Source organism: Malurus melanocephalus, unplaced genomic scaffold (genome assembly GCF_030028575.1).
Source record: "Malurus melanocephalus ecotype Western Australia unplaced genomic scaffold, MMel_1.1 scaffold_374, whole genome shotgun sequence".
Lineage (NCBI taxonomy): Eukaryota > Metazoa > Chordata > Aves > Passeriformes > Maluridae > Malurus > Malurus melanocephalus.
In genome coordinates this window covers 656,742-678,209 of record NW_026623606.1, presented here as the reverse complement: position 1 = coordinate 678,209, position 21,468 = coordinate 656,742, and the positions used below count along the sequence as shown (strand labels likewise).

At 55.0% G+C, this 21,468-nt stretch overlaps 1 protein-coding gene across 9 annotated transcripts in view; it reads left to right on the top strand.

Moving 5' to 3' along the window:
- Window positions 1-14,872, top strand: part of IGSF9B (immunoglobulin superfamily member 9B) — a 71,927-nt gene extending 57,055 nt beyond the window's left edge. For 6 of the 9 annotated variants that reach the window (XM_057378780.1, XM_057378782.1, XM_057378781.1 and 3 more), the window contains 3 exons: window positions 898-2,529; window positions 10,784-10,905; window positions 11,312-14,872. In XM_057378780.1, coding sequence (XP_057234763.1) covers window positions 898-2,529; window positions 10,784-10,905; window positions 11,312-11,535 — 1,978 coding nt within the window. In that variant the 3' untranslated portion in view covers window positions 11,536-14,872. Of the gene's footprint in view, window positions 1-897; window positions 2,530-2,899; window positions 3,226-4,043; window positions 4,090-10,783; window positions 10,906-11,311 lie in introns of those variants that run through there. The other 3 variants (XR_008966171.1, XR_008966172.1, XM_057378786.1) reach the window with 3 other exon arrangements.
- Window positions 14,873-21,468: the final 6,596 nt, after the last annotated feature.

Sequence of the window (21,468 nt, the reverse complement as noted above, 5' to 3'; positions counted from 1 at the left end):
GTTTTTGAGYCATTCTCTGTTGGCTCTGCTTTTTCCTGGGAAATTCACCTTTTCTCCTGAAGAATGCCCTGCTGAAGCCTCTTTCCACATGTGCCCAAAGGTGGTGGATCGTGGTGGTGCAGCTCCTTGCAGAGCCTATCCAAAGCATGAATAGCTGCAAATCCAAATCAGCAGGAGCATCTTCCCGGTGGGAGTGCAAGAGTCTGGGATGTGGACACCTCATGCTTTGGCTCCTGGATTGTTGCAAAATGTCCCAGTGCTGGTGGATCTGAATCTTACTTGTTTTCAGTTCATCCACTGCACTGTCTGTGTTGTTTCTGCTATGTTTTGCCTCTCAATCCTGCTTGTCCGAGGCTTTCTGGGTAGGGATGAGGGAGCTATTCTGGTGCTCTTTGCTTTTTGAGGCTCTCAGCCCAAAGTTTGAGTGTTGAGGATGGGAGAAACAGTTGGTCTGAAATGATCCGTCAGCRTCTTTGAGTGAGATGCTGAGTTCTGTGGGAGGGAACATTTGCCTGATGTCCTTCTTCTCAGGGCTTTTCCTGGGCATGGATAGCTCAGGTGAAAATAGGAGACCATGGAAGGAGTTGGAATTGAGCTCTGGATCTGTCTTTTGTGCCAGTGGGGCTGTGGAGCTCGTTGCAGGGTGTTGGTGGAGCTTGTTGCGAGGTGTTGGTGTGAGCTTTCTGCCCCGAATGTGCTGAGCTGCCCTCCTGAGGAGCAGGGCTGGCCAAACTCTGCCATCCTGGTTAGCCCCTGCCGATTCCTCCCAGCAGTTCCTCTTTGGAGAGCTGGCAGCACTCTGTTTCCCGGATCCAGAGCTGTTCTTCTGGGCGAGAAGGCCTCCTTTGCCCTCYGGGTGACCGTCCCCTCTCTCGGTTTTTCTCCCCTGTGGTCCAGGTTGTCTTCCGGCAAGGTGAGTCCCGAGAGCATCCGCACGCTCCGTCCCCCCTCGGAGTCYTCTGACGACCAGGGCCCGCAGGCCAAGCGGATGCTGAGCCCCACCAAGGAGAAGGAGCTCTCCCTTTACAAGAAGACCAAACGAGCCATCAGCAGCAAGAAGTACAGCGTCTCCAAGGCGGAGGCCGAAGCCGAGGCCACCACCCCGATCGAGCTCATCAGCCGCGGGCCGGACGGACGCTTCGTCATGGACCCRGCGGAGATGGAGCCGTCCCTGAAGACACGGCGGATCGAGGGCTTCCCCTTCGTGGAGGAGACGGACATGTACCCCGAGTTCAGGCAGTCGGACGAGGAGAACGACGACCCCGTCGTCCCCGCCTCCGTGACCGCCCTGAAAGCCCAGCTCACCCCTCTGTCCTCCAGCCAGGAGTCCTACCTTCAGCCACCAGCATACAGCCCCCGGTTCCACCGGGCGCTGGAGGGTCCCGGCACCCTGCAGGCCACTGGCCAGGCCCGCCCGCCGGCCCCCCGGGCTTTCCACCACCAGTTTTACGGTTACCTCAGCAGCAGCAGCCCCGGGGAGGTGGACCCGCCGCCCTTCTACATGCCAGAAGTCAGCCCGCTGAGCTCGGTCATGTCCTCCCCGCCGCTGCCCCCCGAGGGGCCCTTCGGACACCCCACCATCCCCGAGGAGAACGGGGAGAAYGCCTCCAACAGCACGCTGCCCCTGGCCCAGACCCCCACGGGGGGCCGGTCCCCCGAGCCCTGGGGCAGGGCCGAGTTCCCCTTCGGCAGCCTGGAGCTGGCCCCCGCGCCGTTCCCCCACCAGCTCCAGCCCTGCGAGGCGGCCGAGGGCTCCCAGCCCACGGGCTGCCTTCCTCGGGGGCCGCCCCCCTCCTCCCTCCAGGTGGTCCCCGCGTCCTACTCGGGCATCCTGCCCCTGGAGGCACCAAAGAGCTGGACCGGCAAGTCACCGGGCAGGGGTCAGTCCTCCGTGCCCGCTACCACCAAGTGGCAGGACAAACCTATGCAACCCATGGGATGTCAAGGGCAGCTAAGACATACCAGCCAAGGTATGGGCATACCCGTGTTGCCTTACCACGAACCGTCCGAGCCCGTCGGCCCCAGCGGCACAAGCACATTCAGCCTGGACACCAGGTGGTACGAGCCCCAACCCCGACCTCGGCCCAGCCCTCGGCAGGTCAGGAGGGCTGAGCCCAGTTTACATCAGGTGGTGCTACAACCTTCAAGGCTTTCTCCTCTGACCCAAAGTCCCCTGAGCTCCCGCAACAGCTCCCCGGAGCTGACCGCCCGCGCCCGGCCCCGCCCGGGGCTCATCCAGCAGGCGGAGGTGTCGGAGATCACGCTGCAGCCGCCCGCGGCCGTCAGCTTCTCCCGCAAATCCACGCCGTCCTCCACGGGATCTCCGGCGCCGAGCAGCCGGGGGGACAGCCCCAGCTTCCGACCGACCACCGCCTTCACCCCCGTGGGCACCGGCTTCTCCAACTCCCAGGGCTCCTCCCTGCCCGTGGACACCATGGATGTTTTCGGAGACATCCCCTCTCCGAGGAGGGCTGGCGAGGAGATTCTCCAACCGGAGCCGACATCCACCACCACGGTAGCCGCCACGGGGTAAGTGCGTGAGCCCCGTGGTGACCCCCCCTCCCCGGCCCCTTCCTGGCTTCCCCCACCCTGCCTCACCCGCTCCCTCTGACTCCCTCCCTGCCATCACCATCCCAACCGGTAGGGTCTCTCTGGGCACGCTGCAGCATCCCTTTTGGAGACGGCGTCCCGCGGGCTTTGCTAGGCAGAGGCTGGTGCCACGGGCACGGGTTGCATGGCCGCCGCCCGAGAGCGCTGGGTTTTAGGCAGGCAGCCTTCCCGCTCCCTCGGGAATCTGGGAGCGCCGTGACTCGGGCTACGGGCCGCCTACCAGGTGCACAAAGGCCTGGCTCGCTTAGGTAAGTGTCCTGGTGTCACTGGAGGTTGTTTCCTCTTCTAGCTGCTGGCTCTTGGCTTTCTTCGAACGTTAGGGCCGCCGCCGCCGCGCCTCTGTCTTCCTCCTCTTCCTTCCCGCGGAGTCTAGAGAGCTTTAATGCATGACAGAAACAGCTATCACGGTCACCGCCCCACCTGCAAAAGGGATGCTGCAGCCCCAGGACGCGGGCAGGGAGAGATCAAGGACTTAGCCACACCAGCAGCATGTCAGGAGAGGAGGAAAAATAAAAATAAACTAAGCCCAGCGGAGATCGGGAGGCTGCCGGCACGCTCAGATCCTGCCCTAAAGAGGGATGTGGCTGCACTAGACAGTAGCGGCTGGTTTTCCAGGTACCAGGGTTGCTCCAGGCAAAAGCGTCTCTCTCTCTCTCTCTCTCTTTCTTTCTCTCTCTTTCTCCTCTTTCCTTCCGTCTTTCACAGCACCTTAGACCCCGTAGCCGTGCTTTCGTCCCATCCTTTCGTCTTGCTTCATTCTGGCTTCTTGTCTGGTGGGGTCGAGCCCCCTCCTCCGGCTTGTGGCAGAGAGGAGTCGGGGGCCCGGGCTGCTGGCCCCGCGGAGCCGGCGCGGTCGGAGGCGTTCGGAGAAGAGGCTGTGATTTGGGGAGGGGGGAGGCAGCGTTTCACCCCGCAGTGCCCTCCGCATTTCACTCCCGCCCTCTGGTACCTGGAAGCGTTATGGCCTTAGCAAATCCCTCCGGCACTGAACGGAAGGAAGGAAGGAAGGAAGGAGGGCTCAGGGGAGAGAGAGGATGGGGAGGGAGAGCAGCTGAACGAGCCTGAAATGACTTCTGTGTGCCTCTGCAAAACCCAGCTACGGAGCGATGCAGTCAGGGATGTAGTTACAGGTCCACGTCTCCTAGCAGGGCATGCCAAGGAGAGCCAGCTCCAGGACAGARCCGTGTTAGAGCAAGCACTGTTGTCCGTGCTTTTACGCAGTGTATCCATTCGCTTTGTTGATTATCGTTTTCGTTTCTTCTTTTCCTTTCTCTTCTGTTTCTTTCCCCCTTTCTTCTCCAGCCTCGTTTCGTTTGTGTTTCAGTTTGGTTTCTTTCCCTCCTTTTTCCTTTGGAGTTGTTGACGTGCTGATGTGTTGCGGAGCTCGGCTCCTTGCGGGTGTTGATAACTGCTTTGTTTTTGATTAATCTCAGCTATCTGGGCAGTGTTGTCGAGACAAGCTTCTCCTCAGCTCAATAGGTAAGGGTGATCCATGTCCGAAAGGATGGTGTGGGTGCTGTGGAGGGTGGCCGGGAGCGGGGCATGACAGGGGACACGGAAGGGGCTTTTCCAATACCATCTCTTCCTTTAAAGGGGAATAAGGAATCCGAAAACACTAGGAAACACCTCTGGAYGCACAGTCTCTGTGGCTTTTGGGTTTCCCCTCCCAGCAGCACACGCTGCTCCCCTGCCTTCGGGGCTGGGGTTTGGGATGAGCCGAGCTGCCGTCTTCCTGGGGCCACCCTTCCTGTCTTGGGGGACGGTGGCACACGTGGCACCTTTGGCCCTGGCAGGGTGCGTGAGGGTTGTGTTGTGTTAGGGAGGTGCTGAGGTGAGGTTGTCTTGGATGATCCAAACCAGGAGGAGCCCATGGCCACCCCCTGAAGCCAGGAAAAGCAGCCACATCTGGAGCAGCCAGCTGCAGACAGCGTGCTCAGAGTGGGGCTCCAAAAATCAGTCTCTATCTGCAGTCCAGCACATGGGGAATTTTGCTTCCAGCAGTATCTGGACCTGTTTTCTTTTTCCCAAGTCTCCTCAATCATGGAAAGTGGGAGAAGTGTTTCTCCCAAGATGGATTGTGTGCTTGGCAGCAGCATAACTGTGCTTTCAGGCTGCCAGAAGGATGTTCTTTCCTTCCCATCACAAGTGGAGTCATGGTATAATCCCTCWATCCTTGAAATTCTTCTTGGAGAAATCTTTGACTCCTTCTGACCCAACTGTAATTAAACAGCCCTAAGCAGATCTTGAAAGACTCTTCCAGGAAAATTCCTTTTGGGCTCCCTTCATGGGGCTGGTTTCCTGGATGGCCCTGGGCATTTCTGGAACTGGGATGGAGTAATTTGGAGATGGTTTTCAGAGCTTAGAATCAGAATATCACTAAAACTGTCGAATCCAGATGGAATAATAATAATTAGTGACGCAGAGGATTGGAAACACTGACCTGTTTGGCCATCAGTCAGGCTGGTTAGGAAAGGAGAGATGGGATTGCAGATGGGCCTGTTTCCAGGGCCTGGCCATACCCAAACTTCCTTAGGACAGATCTTACAAAAGGTGAAGCTTTGCTGCCTTRGTTGGGAAAAGTCAAGGACCTGGCTGATTCTCTCCAGCAGCCTGAGGAACCATGTTGGGCTGGAAAAGAGCCTCACGAGAGAGGGGTGGGATGTCCAGAGAAGTCAGGCAGATGTTTCCAGGAGAGGAGAATTCCTCCAGCTGACCTGGAGGGTTGTCCTGGGGTGAGRAGAGCAGGATTGGTGAGGAGGGGRTGTTGGGACAGGATGTGTGCTCCATGGACGAGCCATCCTCTTGGCATGACAAAACCCATCCCATGTGAGCCTTGCAGCTCCAAAGCTCTTGAGCTCTTGGCTGCCTTCTCCTTCTGTTTTTTTTTCCTTGGTGTCCTGTGAGGAGCAAGCCTGGCTCCAAGCCTTGATGAGATCTGGGTTGTGCCAGGCTTTTTGAGAGATGGGGAAGCCTTCAGTGAGGATGTGTTTGTTTGTTCTTACTCTGGCAGCATTAAGGACATGAGTGGACATGGCTTTAGCACAGAATAGGAGAATCCAGGCTTGTGTCTGAGTTTGGGGTGGCTCTTGCACAGATCCTGGCTGGCTCCAGCTCTGGCTGATGGATTTTGAGGAGTAAGGTCTCACTGCCCAGCAGGGTGGGAGCAGCCGTGTTTCCTACTCCAGGATGCTCACAGGGACAAGCAACTCCAGAGTCATTATCCCCAAAAAAGGGAAGCCTGGAGAATAAATTTCACTTTAATAAGTGAGGAATCCCATAGAGACYCCAGCCAAGTAATTTCTTGATGATTTGGGGTCATAAAATTGTCAGTGCGTGCGGAGCACAGGGATTTTATACCAGACCAGCCAGATTTCTCTACTGCAGCATTAAGAGCTGAGAGGAGAGGAAGAGGCAGCCTGTGGCTCCACGATGACTGCAGCATGGTGGCTGCAGCATAGTGGCTTTTTCCAGGTGAAGCTCAGGGAGTTTTTATGGATGGGCAGGGGTAAATGATGTCGTTTCTGAGCCAGCATGAGGAGTTTTCCCGTCTTGTTCTCATAGCACGCAGCATGCATCTCGGAACAGGGAAAAGGGGGCTGTCATCTCCCTGCAGAGGGAAACCCAAAAACCACAGACAAGGCACCGAGCTCCCCTGCCCCTGGGCACGGCAGCCTGTCCTGGGTGGCCTCCCCAGGCCCCCCTTGGCAGGGCAGCACTGCCAGTGCTGGGAGCTGGGGGGCTTGGCCGTGGCGTAGCGTTGAGTGACGAAGGGACGTCGGCGCCAGGCGTGCGGGAGGAGCAGCAGCCCTCGCTCCCCGCTTGAAAGAAAACAGGTTCCCCTTTAAAGACTGTCCATGTGCTGATCCTCTGCATGTGTTCCATGCCTCCTTCCGCTTGGAGAAGTTGTGAGTCCGCTTGTCTGAGTGCGTTTTTATTTTCTTCCTTAATTATTCTTATTATTCTTATTATTATTCTTATTATTTTATTTTTCTTTTCAGTCTCTTTAATTTCCTTATATATTTTCTCACTCCTGTTTTTCATTTATCTTCCTCTCTCCCCTCCCTTTCCCCGTGACTGTATCCCCCTCTTCCTGTCCAGCCCRGCCCCGTTTCCCTCGCCCTCTCTCCTCTCCGTCAGCATGGTGGTGAAGTCCGTTGTGTAGATGAGTTGTGGTGTCCTGTAGAAGGGCCCCCCTTCTCCGGTGTGCTCCCTGCTGTGACCAGCCCCTTCCTCCCTCCCTGCTGGCGGTGCCTTGGCAGCAGCAGCAGCCCTGGGCTGGGGCTGTCACTACAGTGTTTCTCTGGCACCTCTTGTGCTGAAGGATCCCAAGCGTTCCGGGACGGAGGTGGCAGCCAGCGCTGCCTTGGAGCAGAGTGGGAATTCTGACTGGTGGGAGCCTCGTGTAGGAGAGTTGAGCTCTTCATCCGAGGAGGATGAAGGGTTGATGGACATGGTGGGCTCCTTTCAAGTGGATATTCTGCTCTATCCAAGTGGATTCTCTGCTCTATCCAAGTGGATTCTCTGCACTATCCAAGTGGATTCTCTGCTCTATCCAAATGGATGCTTGACCATGCCCAAACTATTTGTGGATGTCAGGACTTGAGTGTCTTGACTCAAGGAGAGGAGGAGATAGGGAATGTGTGTTGAGACCTCCATGAGGTTAAATATATATAAATATATGTATGGTGTCCTTGGATCTCCTGGACCCTTCCTTTATATGGGTTCCCCTTCTGGGTGGAAGGGGATCAGTGATGCTTTTGGGGGTCTTCTCTCATCTATCTTTGCTTTGTACATGGAAGGACATTTGAAGAGGAGCAGCTGAGATGTGTGTTGGGCTGGTGACTTGTCCTCCCTTACTTCCTTTTCCCGTCCTGGGACTCTGAGATGTCCCTCAGTACCTTTGTGGCCTCTCCARTACTCCCAGTCCATGCAATCCACACTTTTGCTCCTGCAGAAGGGTTTTCCTTTGAAGACTTGAGGAAAACTGCTGTTCCAGGTGTTTGTGGTGCCTCACAGAAGGCTTGTGCCAGGAGTTCACGTGGGCTGCTCAAAGCTCCTTTGCTTGGCTCTGCACTGAAGTTTCCAGAAGTTCACCCGCCTCCCTGAGTGTCTCGTCTGTTGGTATTCAAGATCTCCCTCGTGCGTGGGCAGCTGCCCAAAATGTGAACTCTKGGGGCAGGAAGAGGCTTTTGGCTGAGCTTAAAATGAAAACTAATTTGGAAGAATCGCAGCCCTTTGAGGAGATAAAGGGTGGGTAGAGCTGATGAAATTTGGCTGCTGAGCAGCATCATTCTGTCCTCTGTATCTCTTCCTTGCCAGAGGTCAGACAGTATTTATGGTGACACATGGGTTCAGYGCACTCACTGTTTATGTTTGTGCGTATAAATACGGGTCCAATTACGGAGAACTAGTGGAAATGAGCTTCAGGCAATTTCCTCATAATCCCTCGTGTAAATCTGTCTAATTTTGTCAGCATGCCACAGTAGCTTCTTCTCCGAGAGGAAAAAGAGTGGAAAGAGCAAGAGACTTCTACAAGCTGAGCTTTAATAATAGAGGCAAAGCTGTCTGGRTGGTGGAAGGCTGGTGCTGCTGGGCAGGGTGGTGGCAGGAGCGCCCAGCTTGGTGGTGTCCAGGGCTTGGCACGCATGAGTTCTGTGGGTGATGGAGCTGGAGCAGCTGAAGACCCCATTAGCCAARTGCCTGCAGGATGTGCACCCCCAGGATGGTGGCTATAAATGGGAAAAGGCTGTTTTTGGCCATTCCAGCAGGATTTGCTGCAGGGAACGCCGTGCTGTGACCCGTGGATCATTATGGTCACACCTTCAGCCGGCCTGGACGTGGCTGGCTGTGCTGGTTCAGCTCAGAGGGCAGAGCTGCTGCTGGCAGTGCCTCTTGAGAGAGGCTGGTTGTGCCTGGGGAGGTGTTTGAGCTCTGCAAATGTAAACGTCGCCTTCCTGACGAGGAGAAGCTTGGATCCWGCCAGCGGGACTCGTGGCATGTCTAATGAGCTGCTTCATCTTGGGCTGATGTGATGCTCTGCTGGGAGCTGCAACAGAGGCTCTCYGGGAGCTGGAACAGAGGCTTTCCAGGAGCTCTCCGCACCTTGACGTCTCTGTTGCRTTGGGAAAACACGAAAAGGAGCTTTTCTGTGCCCAATGTTTGGGTTTCTGTTGCGTCTGCTGCGCCTCAGCTGCTTCTTCACCTCTCGCTGCACTTCCCTGGGTGCTCTCCAATGCTGCCAGAACTGAGAAGCTTCACAATCACACACATCTTCGAAAAAACCCAAAAACCCTTCTGCTCCCYGAGGGGAAAAAACTCCTGGGAGCTCCTTGGCTGTGCGCTCCAGCTGAAATTCCACGCTCCAGAGACGCTTGGGATGCCGGATGGGAAGCGCTGCTGTCGTGCTGTCTGTGCAGTGATGACACACGTGGGGACCCTTGGGGGAAAGCCTGCAGGGTGTCCTCAGTGCCAGCCAGGCTGTGCCTGGGCCCCAGCGGGGATGAGGAGCTCCAAACTCCCCGTGGGTGGATGTACTATGGTACCACAGCCCGGGAGTGCRGGGTCTGTGCTCCAGCCTGTGTTCTCACCCCTTCCCTGCTGCATCCATGGTGTTTTTGCCACGCTGGATGGGACACACCTTGCCAACAGTTGGGGTTCTGTGCCAAAGCAGGAGTCTGAAGGCACTGATGTTGCCTCTTGGAGCCAGCTGGGGTGATTCCTCCACCTGCCCTCCTGCTGCYTGTGGTTTGTGGGGTTTGCTAATCCCTGCCCTGGTCACGGATGRATGCCATCAGCACTGCCCTCTGCGTGGCTCTTGTGACAAAGTTCAGTTGCTGACCTCTGGTGACCAAGTTGTGRGAGCCGAAGAGAGTCAAGAATGCAGGCAGGCTGGTTTAACTCTCCTTTCCTCGCTGGAGCCTGGCTCAGAGTGTTGGCTGTATCCCAACAAAAGGTGCTTTGTGGAGGCTTCCCATAATCTCTGGACACCTTGTSTGCAGGTGGCTTGGGTTTATCACCTGAGGCCTCAGGCTTCTTCTGTGGCATTAGGWGCTGGTGACTCTTGGAGGGTCCTGGAAGTAAAATGGAGAGGGGGAAGGAGGTGGGAGAGCAGCAAGAAGGGGGGATGCTGTGATGGGTTATAGGTAAGAGCTGGACTGCCCGCTCTGCTCAGGAAAAGGTTTTCCTCTAATGCTCTGCTCAGGAAAAGGTTTTCCTCTAATGCTCTGCTCAGGAAAAAGTTTTCCGCTAATGCTCTGCTCTCTACAGCAGTCATGCTTTCCAGGCCTTGGATGGGAAAAACAGGTACAGTGAAGGAAATAAAACAAAAAAACCTCTTTGCAAAGGGGAGGATACTGCACCTTGAGCTGGTTCCTGTAGAAGAGTGCCTCAGGGGGTACAGCTGAAAAACTATGCCTTGCACCTGCTGGCTCTCCTGCAGGAAGCACCCCTTTGCAAATGCCCTCCTTGTCCTCGCAATGAAACCTTGTCAGTGTTTCCATTTCCAGCTCCCAGCCTCTCGCTGTTCCAGGAGCAGACGCTCCCGTGCTGTCGCGTTTCTGTTGTCGCTTCTCACAGGGACCTGGGAACGAGGTACCTCTCCCAGCTCTGTTGGTGTGTGCCCTTGGTGTCCCTGTGTGTCGTGTGGCCCCTGGTTTTTCTGGCTGTGGGAGCAGGGCCGGCAGGATCCTGCCTCCCTGCTGTTCGTGGCGCCGGTGTTGTCCGCCCCGGGTGGCTCGTGGTGCCCGTCTCGATGCTGCCGTGCCGCTTCTGCCTGTCTCTYTCTCTCTCTCTCCATCCCAAGGGGTTTCCTACCACTTCCCAGAAAAGCCTTATCGGACATAGGATCTGCCCCGTCCTGTTTTGTTTAGCAGTGTTGGCATGGCAGGCAGGTGAGCTGGGGGTGCCCGCGTTGGACGTGGCCGGTGCCCCCGGCTGGGTTGCGGTGCCGCTCGGAAACCTGGAGGAGACGYAGGGGGACGGCCGGGACGCCTCCCTTCCTCCATCCCGCGCTCTGGCACGCCTGGCTGGCCCTGCTCCCTCGGCCCCGGGTTTCTCACCTCTTCCTTTTCCACGGCAGAGCYGGCTGGGATCGGCCGATCCCCCACCGGGGATGTCCAGCAGCCCGAGCGTGGCYGGGAGCCGCTGACGGCGCGTGTCTGCTTTTCCTTCCTAGAAAACGTCCATCTCCGCCCGGGGACGCTGCTGCACCTGAGAGGCTCGAAGCTCTGAAATACCAGCGGATAAAGAAGCCCAAAAAGTCATCCACAGGCTCCTCGAAATCCAGAAAACAACCCAGTGAGTGCGAGGACCCCGCGGTCCCCAACAGCGTTCCCTGTGTCCTGCTGTGAGCAGAGCTCGGGCAGGTCCCTGCTGGCTCCAGTGCTGGGGTTTCCAAGCCTGTTCCTGGATGCTGCCCTTGTTCCCTGCTTCCCAAAGGGTTCCTCCCTGTGCTGCTTGCCTGCAGGTTATCCCTCCCTTGCTCCTCCAAAGCGAGTCCTTTCCATGCTTCTCCTATCTCTAGCAATTTGTTTGGATTTTGAGTGCTAATTTCATTTTTCCCTGATGCCCGACGCTTCCCGTTCTTGCCACGTGGCGGGTTCAGGGCCGGGCTTGCTGTCAGCTCCCATTTACAGCCAGCAAAGCGCTCTGCTCTGCCTGCTGCTGGCTCGGRTCCCATCTGCCTTCTCTCCCCCCTTCCCAGACGGCTCTGCCTCCCAGGTTCAGCACCCTCCCAGCTCTCAGGTACTGTGGCCTGACGAAGCTGTCTGCCTCCGCAAGAAGAAGAGACACCCTCGTCAGGACCCCTTCGCCCGGCTCTCCGCGCTCAAGGACGACCTCTGCCACCGGCAGCTCCCTGAAGACCAGACAGCCATTCTCAACAGCGTGGACCACGATGACACCAGCGGGCACGCCACCCTGCTCTAGCCTAGCGCCGGTCCYGGGAGGTTGAACGGGAGCGGTGGAGGGAGCTGGTGTCACACCGCGGGGGGACGGAGGTGACGGGAAGGAGGGGGGGACACCCCCCTATGCTGGCTCCTCTCCGAGGGCTTTGGCAGCTCACGGCGGGGATGAGCTGGGGGGGCCCAGGGGATGCTTTGGGGAGGAGGCTTCGGGCTGGGTGTTCCTCAAATCCACTTCTCCCCTACCCCAAACAGCTTGAGTGGGGTGGGAAGGGAGGGGTGTTGCACCTTGGTTTGGGAAAAGATCTCTAAGGCTTCAAAGGCATGGATGAGCTTTTGACATCTGCGTTCGCAGCGYGCGTTTAGGGGAAAGTGTGGGATTGAGCAGCTGGCCCTCAATCGCCGGAAGGAATTGAATGACACAGGGTGTAATTAAGTGACAAGAACCTGACAACCCAGGCGGGAACTGGTAATCCCCTGAATCTGATTATGATCAAAACATGACCAAATAATCCCAGGAAAGCTGTAATTGTGAGAATCTCCCCGCCTCCCCCTCCCCAGCCTCCTTTGATGTGAAGGTAAAAGCAGCAAAACCATCCGTGACACCTTTCCTTACCTATCTCTGAAAGGGAAAAAAACAGCCAGAAAGACCCCGAGCCTCGGAATCAATGTGAGAAATCACCGTTTGTCAGTTTGGGAATGCTTTGGGGGCCTCGGTGCCGTGCGAGCGTGCAGGTACGGGGCTGACRCGATCCGAGGGCGTTTCCCCCTCCGGGTGTGGCGTGCGCCAGCTTTGATGATGATGAGGGCGGGTTTGTTTAATCCCACCCGACGCTCTGTATCACAGRCAAGCGTTCCTGGGTGCCGCGGGGTGATGTTATTTCTCACTGTGTGATGTTCAATCTCTACTGATAACGGCAGCGCGGGGAGGTGCAGGTGTGTGAACGAAGGGGCTTTGGCTGCGCKGTCCCCACGGCCTCCATCGGCAGGTGCTGAGCCCTGGAGAGCAGCTGGAAGTGCCCAGCTCTGCGGATGGACGTGGAYGGCTCCTCGGAGCGGCCGTGCAAAGCTAAGCCCAGCGTTTCGCGCCAGTGTGAAATACGTTGCTGCYGGTTTCACCGTTTTCCCCCTTTTTCTTCCTTCTCCAGCCCGGCTGTGTCGGCTCTGACACCCACCGGGGCTGTGTCACTCCCTTTGCCCCCTGTTTTCCTCAGTAATGCTGTTCTAACTCTTCACCAGAATGTATTTCCTCTTCAGAGTAGGGTAGGTTTGGTGKCTGGTGGTTTTCTGGATTGCATAGGCCTTTTTTTTGGTTTGTTTTTAGCGGGCAAGGTGTAACCCGAGAACAGCCGGGCTCACTTTCCTGCTCTGCCTCCACTCTCTGACTGCGTGGCCTTGGGCAAGTCACTTGACCTCTCTGTGCCTCAGTTCTCCCATCTGTAAAATGGGGATAAGTCATATTTGAGCACTTTGGACAAGCACTTGGTGGCCTACAGACTGCAAGTGCTATGTGAATGCTTAGTGCTAATACCAAGCAATCCCTACCTTTAAAATATTTAGGGTTGGTTTTTTGGTTTTGGTTCTTTTTTTTTTTTTAAGTTTGAAGTGGTAAAATCAACCACTGCATCCAGGTTTGCACAGTTCTTCCTCTGCGGTAAAGTGCTAAACCCTTCAGCCTGCCTGGGAATAAAACACCGAGTGTTTCATGTAGATATTCTTGCTTTGAATGGATCCAGGCTGTAAAAAATGTGTCAGGAGAGCTGGAGAGCCTGCAGGCATGTTTTTAGCCCCAGGCTCTCTGTTTGCATATGAAACTTTTGTTTATTCCCAGGTAGAATTGCCAAGAGATTCTCTGCAATCTCGCCTTTAATTCTGCTTTGCCTTGGTTTTTGCTCTTGCTGCTGGTTGAACCTCCAAGGGCTGAGATGTTTGGAGAAAGACGTGAGCTCTCGGTTGTGATCCGGCTCTCCGACCCCGCCACGCTCCCCGGGGAGCCTTTAGGTCTGAGCCTGTTTATCGCTCTGCCTCAAAATACCTGTTTTTTTTAGAGGTTTGTGCTTCCTCTCCCAGCAGGATGCTCGGGAACCCACGACCACCAAAAGCAGAGCACCGTGTCTTTTCCAATCTCCAGGCCCTAAGTAAGGTTTGAACCACTGGACAATGAATCCTCTAAATCGATAATGGGATTTTTCTGAGCTTTAACAACTTCGTGTAGGTGGTCTCAAACCATCAGCAGGTTTGTCTCGGGAAGGAGGGAGGGTCTGGCAGAAATGCCCCTCTCTTTCCARCCTGCACCAGGGCTTTTTATTGACGTGACGAGTGACCTGACGTAAGAACCTCAACTCTCAGAGTGAGAACTCAACCTTGCTAACAGTATGACTGCGAATTTCTTTTGTTTGAGTGTGTTTTTAGGGTCTTTCCCCTAGAACCTGCTCAGATCTGAATTGATTTAATGCCATTCTCCCGCTCGGCAGCGGGGAAAACTCTGCCTGGCTCGGCCAACTTCAGCTCGCCGGTCACTCCAGCCGGGCTGCTCCTGACGGACAGGTGACCCTCGGAGCTGGGGAGGAGTGAAGGCTCTGTGCTGCCTGTGCCGTGGCCAACTTGCTCTTCCTTTCACTCTCGTTGCCTCGACCTCTCCRACAGAGGGTTGCTTTTCCATTCGAGTGCTTTCCTAACGATTTACGACACCCATTCAGATGGGCCAGGCGCTGTCTTCAGGCTCTTGAGGTTGCTACCTCGGGACTGTGCCCCATCCCATCTCAAGGAGCTCTAGAGGACTTGGAGTGCAGGGAAGGTTGACGGAGCATGCCAGCTTGCTGGGTCAGTCTTTTGAGAGTTGTTTTCCTTTTGCAGGTGTTTTGAGCCACTGGGCTTTTCATGGTCTTCGACCTTTAGAGGCTGGAGCTGCAGCCCTCTCTCTTTCAGCCGTGTACCTGCCACGCTGCTGGAGTGGGAAATCCCGCCCGGGCGCCTCGTGGAAGCAGCTCTTCCCTAAAAAAACATCCTTAACTCCTTTCCCTGCTAGACCGAGTTACCTTCYGATAGACTCGGGCCATGCTTTGGCTGACTGGCTCGCCTCTTGCTTTGGCAACCTCCTCGCTTCTCCCAGCCCTCTGGTTTCCATGCCCTTCAGGGTCGCTCCTCTCTCCTCTCATGGACCTGGAACATCGAAGCCGTGCCAGACGATGCCAAACGCTTCCCCCATTTCACCCCCGTTTGAACTCCTCCGTGTCGCTTTGGTGGTTTGCAAACACAGCTGCTGCTGCTGCTGCTGCTGCTGCTTCTTCATTTTTTTATTATTTTTTTTTTTATTTCTTTCTTTCATGCTGCAAAATATATCTTGATTTTTATCTTCCTGGGCCAAACTCTCTTATTTTCTAAGCTGGTCTGACGTAGACGGCTCTTTCTGAATCAGTGACCGTACGATTCCTCCTCGCACGTTGCGAACGCGATGTTCCGTTAGGTCCCTTAGCAAATCCTGGCCCWCGGTGAAAAAATTCCTCTGAATCACAAGGATATTTGTCCCTGGGCTCACTGAGGCATCAGTGCTGGGGTGCCAGCCCAGTTTTGGGGGGTCCTTGCTGGTGTTTCTCCCTGTGAGGTGGCCACAGTGGGGATGCTCTGATTTCATGCCGCCGTGGGGGTTGCAGGATTTGGGCATCCCGAGCTGGGGGCGGTGACACAGAGAGGTAGGTGCAGGGTGTCACTGAGATCCTGTGGAAAGGGGGTGGTCCTGGGCTGCTGCAGCTCTCTGACAAACCCCATTGTGTCCTGGAGCAGCCAGGGAAAAAGGACAGGAAAAGTACTGTGCCTGCTTTTCCAGCAGGACATGCTGAGCTCTCATCCTCTAAGGTGTTTCTAAGGTGACTTTGCCCTGCAGCCCCGCCGGCGTTTTGGTTCTGTAGTGTTGACATGAAGGAAAATGCAAGTTAGTGTGAGGTGGAGGGAAAGAGGGAATGGCTCCCTTGTGGGGCCCTGCACTGGCAGCACTCTCAGGCACTGGCAGTGATGGATTTGTGGGATGGGGGAAGCTGGAACGTTCCCAGTGTGATCCTCATCATGGTTTGCAGTCTACCCCCCAAGCTGAGGGATCTCTGTGAGCACCCGGGTGTGAGCAGGTGATGTTTTTCCCAGSAGGATTCCCCCTCCTGCTGCCCTGTGCAGGTCACCAGTGACTTGGCAGCTGATTTGGGGCACTGGTGGGCTCCAGGCTGCTGATCTGGTGTTTGTCACCTTGGCAGCTGGCTCGGTGCCACCCGCTTTGGAGGAAGGCTGGAGGTGGTGCTGTTTGGAGACGTAAATGGAAAGGGAATTTAAAGGGAATGTAAAGGGAATATAAAGGGAATAACAGTTTGCTGCACCTTCCTCAGGGAGTGTTGAGGACACTGGATTCGGGCTCAGCAGCCCGGGCACGGTCCTGGCAGAGCTTAGTCATGCCTGGTGGCATCCAGATGTGTCACAAATTCCAGGCTTATTGCTGCTCCCWCTTTGCAGTCTGCATTAGGACAAAATCCGCCTGGCATTTTGGTTTCTCTTCCTGCTTCAAGCAGTGACGTAGATTTGGGCATTCTTGGAGTTTTGGGTTGCTTTCAGCTGTAGCTGTTGTCTGGAGGTATTTTTCCATGAGGCTGGACCTTCAGGGATTTCCACACGTCCCACATGGGCTCGCTGCAGCCCCAGGCTGGAGTCAGTGCTTTTTTGGAAGGAAATCTTCTCAAGGAACCGGARTAAAACCCACTGTACATATGAGATATAAATAGATAGAGAAGYGTAGGACAAAGGTAGATAGGTTTGCAGAATTCAGTAGATTTGCATGTCGGGGTATGTGTGTCTCTAGGGGAGAGTTTAGAGCCGTGCTGGAGCGGGGGATCAGGTTGGGCAAAGCGGGGAAGGGACTGGGAGCCTGCGGGGAAGGGACTGGGAGCCTGAGGGGAATTCGGGGATGGATTCTGCACACGACAGATCGCTCTGTTCTGTTATTTCATCCCCACTTTTGAGTTTTGCTGTGCCCATTGTCTCTGCCTCTCCTCGGGGCCGTGACACAGGTCCTGTGCTCTGTGTGTCCATGGCACGTGGGCTGTGACACGGGACACGGCGTGGCAGGGGGATGTCACGTTGCCTCATCTCTGGTGCCGTCGCTCAAAGAAAAAGCTGCACCACGCAGAAACCCTTCCCTCCAGTCCCTCTAGATGCTGCTCTCTGGTTACTCATGTGAAAGCATTTTGCTCTGCGTCTGTTCCTCCCAGCAAAGCGTGAGTCAGAAGGGATGAGAGAGGGACACGGCTAAATTTGTCCCCCGAGCTGAGGAACGCGGCACCGGCTGTGCCAGCCGGCCCCGGCAGCGCCTCCTGGGAGGGACGAGATGTTCTTGACTGTGTCTTTTTATTTTAGACCTCGCTTAAAGCAGGACTTTGAGGATCTGAGGCAGAGAGGGGATTTGGTCWGCAGTGATGCCAGAGCTGGTGCTGGCCCAGGCAGGGGGGCAGCTGGATTCAGGCTGGATTCCCTCTGCTCTCCCAGAGCCACCCCTGTGCTGTCTGGGCACGAGGTAAACCTTAAAGGAAACAGGATATTTAGTCCCATTTCCCCCCTTCAGCTCAACTCTGATTTTTTTTCTCTGTTTCTGAGTATCTTGACTCCTCTCTGCTGGTGTTTCCTGGGAAGGAGAGGTGGGAGTTGTTCCTGTTGAAGGTCTGTCAGGGAATGCTTGATCCACGAACTGAGGGCTGGGAAGCAGATTTGGCAACGCTGGTGCCAGCAAAAGAAGAAACTTAACACTGCACCAAATTCCCATCAGCTGGCACATCCCCAGGCAGGGAGGACTGGTGTGGTTGTGGGAAGGGGCTGGAGGTGGGAGCCTGTTCCACTGACTGGGATGAGAGGGAGCCGTGTTTGCCCATTTTCCCCGTTTTTAGGTGTTTTGGCACAGCTTCCCTTGGCATTGTGTGGCAGCAGGACGAGCATCCCCAATCGCAGGGCTCTGGCTGACTTTTGATACGTGCATGGATGGATGAAGGACCTGGGGAGGGGGAGGGCAGAGCCAGGGCGGGCAGAGGGGCTGCTCCGGGCTCGGGGTGGGGTGGATGTGGCAAGCATGCGCTGTAGGGGTAGCTAAGGATTTTTATACTGGTTGCAGTGGGGTGGGAAACRCAGGATGGAGGGGCTGGCATCCCCCAGGGAGGAGAGTTTGCCCAGAGTTTGGATTTACCGTCAAAATGACACTTTTTTTCCCAGGAGGGCTTTTATTCTTGTTCTCCTGAGGTTGCAGGGCTGCAAAAGAGGGTGCCCACCTTCCCAGGACAAGCCARTCCTGCGATCTGAAAGCTCCTCGGATTTCCACCCACTCCCCCCCCAGCACTTAGATTAAAATAAAACACAAAAAAAAAAAAACCAACTCGAGAAATGAGCCCCAGTATCTCTATCTAAAGACATGATATTGGTGTACGGAAACCGCATTGTACATAAAATTAAACAAATATATATTTACTTTCTATTTTAGAAGGGGGGGAGAATAACTATTTAAAATAATTCCTTAGTGATAGGTGTCAGAAACTTCTGTGCAGCATGAGAGAAGGCTGTCAGAGGTGGGGAGAGTCCCAACAGCRGGAGCAGAGCGAGTATTTTTACATTATATTGCGCTTCAGCTTCTCTGCTTCTCCATCCACCTATAAATAGGCAAAAATATATATACAAATATATATATATATATATAAATTATATATATCTAAGTCACATAGCTGTTTTATTTTTGTATCCATGCCTAGTGCTGTTTGAGCAATACGGTGGCGAGGGAGAGGAGGGCTGGGTCAGGCTGGGGGCTCRCWGTGCTCCGGGGGATCCGCCCGCTCSGGGCCCAGCCTCACCRCTGTTTGCTGTTTCARTAGGGAAAAACACTAAAAAGGGAAAAAAAATCCCAGGATGGGGGAGCCTGGGCCTGCTGCCAGCTTGCCCAGGGCYGTGGCGAGGTGGTGTTTGCACTGAGGGCTGTCTCGGGGATTTTTTTTTCCAGAGAAAAAAAGACAAATTTCAGCTCCGAGGGTGCTCGGGGAGGATGAGGCGGCTGCAGCCGGGGGGTGGCACAGGATGGGGACATGCTGTGGGGACAGGGTCCCCTGGGTGCTGTTGGTCAGCTGTTCTTGCTGCCCTCGTGAGTGCTGAGGGTTTCTGAAACCCTCCTGCAGTCTGTGGAGCCCCCCAGGGCCCCCCGGGTGGCCACAGTGGGGTTCTCCAGGTCCCCACACCCGGCTGGAGCAGGGAACCTTCTCTGTAGGGAATGTCGGGACCTCTCCAAGAGTGTCCCTGGCCAGCAGGGCTAACTGGTGCTGTGGGGGCTGCTGGTGTCCACTGGGCGGGATGGGGGACTCTCCCTGTCCCCATGGATGGGATTTGGGGCTCTCCCTGTCCCCATGGATGGGATTTGGGGCTCTCCCTGTCCCCATGGATGGGATTTGGGGCTGTCTCTGTCCCCATGGATGAGATGAGGGGCTCTCCCTGTCCCCATGGATGGGATTTGGGGCTCTCCCTGTCCCCATGGATGAGATGAAGGGCTCTCCCTGTCCCCATGGATGAGATGAGGGGCTCTCCCCTGTCCCCATGGATGGGATGTGAAGCTCTCCCTGTCCCCATGGGTGAAGTAGCATCAAGCCCTGCCGTGGTGGGGGATGTGCTGGGGATGTTTGGGGCTTTTCCTGCAGAGCTGTATGGACCCGCCGGACCCCTACCCCCTTCCCTGTGTGCCGTGGGGGAAAGGGGAGCCAGTTTGGGACTGAGCAATGCCAGGGAGCTGCAAACCTTCGCTGGGGCATGGTTTGGGGATTCTTGGGGCAGTGGTGACTGGGGTTTGCTCCCCTCAGGCTGTGTCCCACACTTCTGGGCTCTGGGGGGATCCAGATGCTGTTTTGGGGCTCAGATGTCCCCGAGGGGACAGCGACACAAACCCTGAGTGTTTCCACCCTTCCAGAGGCAGGCAGAGGTCCCTCACCGTGGTCATGCCATGTCCCCATGGGCTGAGGCACGAATGTACCCCCGGGAGCTGGCCCCTCGCAGCGGCACCCTGTCCCCCGTAGGTGTCACCTGTATTTTCCATGATATTTCTCTTTTCTTCGTCGGGTCGGGGTGGGGGCTGGGGGGTGGGATTGTTTCTAATATCAAGCCAAGATTTGTTCAGCACCAATTCTTGATATCGAAGCAAAAGCATGTTTGGTGGGACTAACTTGCATTTATTAGCGGTAAATACATGAGTCTTTTATATGTTAAAAAAAACAAAAAAACAAAAAACCACACACACAAAAAATAAATAAAAAATAGGATGTCAGGAGAAAGAGAAGGGATGAGATTTCTCACCCCTCGGTGTCCGGGCTGGGGGGCTGCCTCGCCCCCCACCCCGCTGGGGCTTTGGGGTATTGCTGGGGGTGGGCAGGGGGGGCTGGCAGCTTTCTCCTTTCCCCATCTCCCCTGGAATCACTTACAGAAAAAAAAAAACAAAACAAACAGGCAAAGGAAAGCTAGAAATGTTTACAAAGCACACTTCCCACAGTACCGTTAACCCTCTGGATGCCAAACAGACACATCAGGAGCTGCTCCCCCCCGTGCTGGGGGTCCAGGGCAGCGGCTCTGACAGCATCGTCCCACTCCCCGTGGTTTCTTTGGTTCGGTTTTGTTGGATGCYGTCCCCGCTGCCTCCATCCGCGCGCATCTGGCCGGAGCTTGCTTTCCTGGGGGCTCTTYGCTTCCTGCCGGGCTCTCCCTGCTCTCCTGGGAGCTGTGGGAAGCGCCTGTCCCTGCTCGGGGTGGTTCTGGCTCGGGTGGGAGACGCCRGCACTCGCTCCCTGCCCTCCCAGATGCACTTTAAGGCCAAACTTCCCTTTTTTTCCTTCTCTGGGGCCGTCAGGGGATGCTCCCGCGGCCCCAGGGGGTGCAGGACCTTCCAGGCTGTGCAGGCTTTGCTCCCTTGGCATTCCCCATGTGGGAAAACCCTTTGGAAATCCTCCTGGGAATGCCCACGTTGCCATAAGGTTCATCCTTGGAGCATTCGGAGGTCACAGCTGCACAGCAGCTCCTCGGGGAGCATCCCTGGATCCCCCCAGGAGCATCTCCAGCTCTCCCACGGGAGCATCCCTGGCTCTGCGGGGGAGCCCAGACTTTTTAACCCCTTTTAGTAGGTTTGTAGACTCTCTGAACCCTTGTAGACCTCCATAGGTAGCTCTTGATTTAATCTCCTCCTAACCCCATAGTGTTTTCCCCTAAGGCAGGATTTTCTTCCGGACCCAACGCSTCTCTGGTTGCGTGGGACAAGCATTTTTCCTCTTTTTAAGAAGAATTTCTTGCCTCTGGATATAAAGACTAGACCATCCAACCTCGTTTCCATCTCTTGAATGTCGAGTATTACGATGTATAACACACGTTAGGGTGCTCTTTGGTGCTGTTTCAATGGTAACCAGTGGAACTGACTTTTTTTAACAATAACAATAAAAGAAACTTTAGTGCCGCTGGTTCCATAACGTTCGTTGTCGTGACTATTTTTTTTTTTTTTTTATTTTTTTTTTGTTTTTTTTTTTTTTTTTTTTTTTTTTTTTTTTTTTTTTTTTTTTTAATTTTTACTAAACAGTGAGTAGCGATCAGCTGCCGGGTTTCTGTGGTGTTGGTTTTTAGTGACAGGTGGCTGCTGCGAGCCGGGCGGGCTGTGTCACAAACTTAGTGGGATTTGGGATCGAGTCCGCTTCCTTTTGGAACTGCACACAGCAAAACGAGCATTTGATGGGAGCCCAGACGGCAACTAGAGGGTTAATTTTTGAACTTTCAGGTATGTTCCTCAGAAGAAAAAAAAAAAATAACCATAATAATAATAAAAAAAAAGAATAAAAAAAAAGTTAAGAGAAACAAAACACTATTTTTTCAGTAAGCTTTTTTTTTTTCTGTAAACGATTTACAAATAAATCTGACATGATGGTGCTGT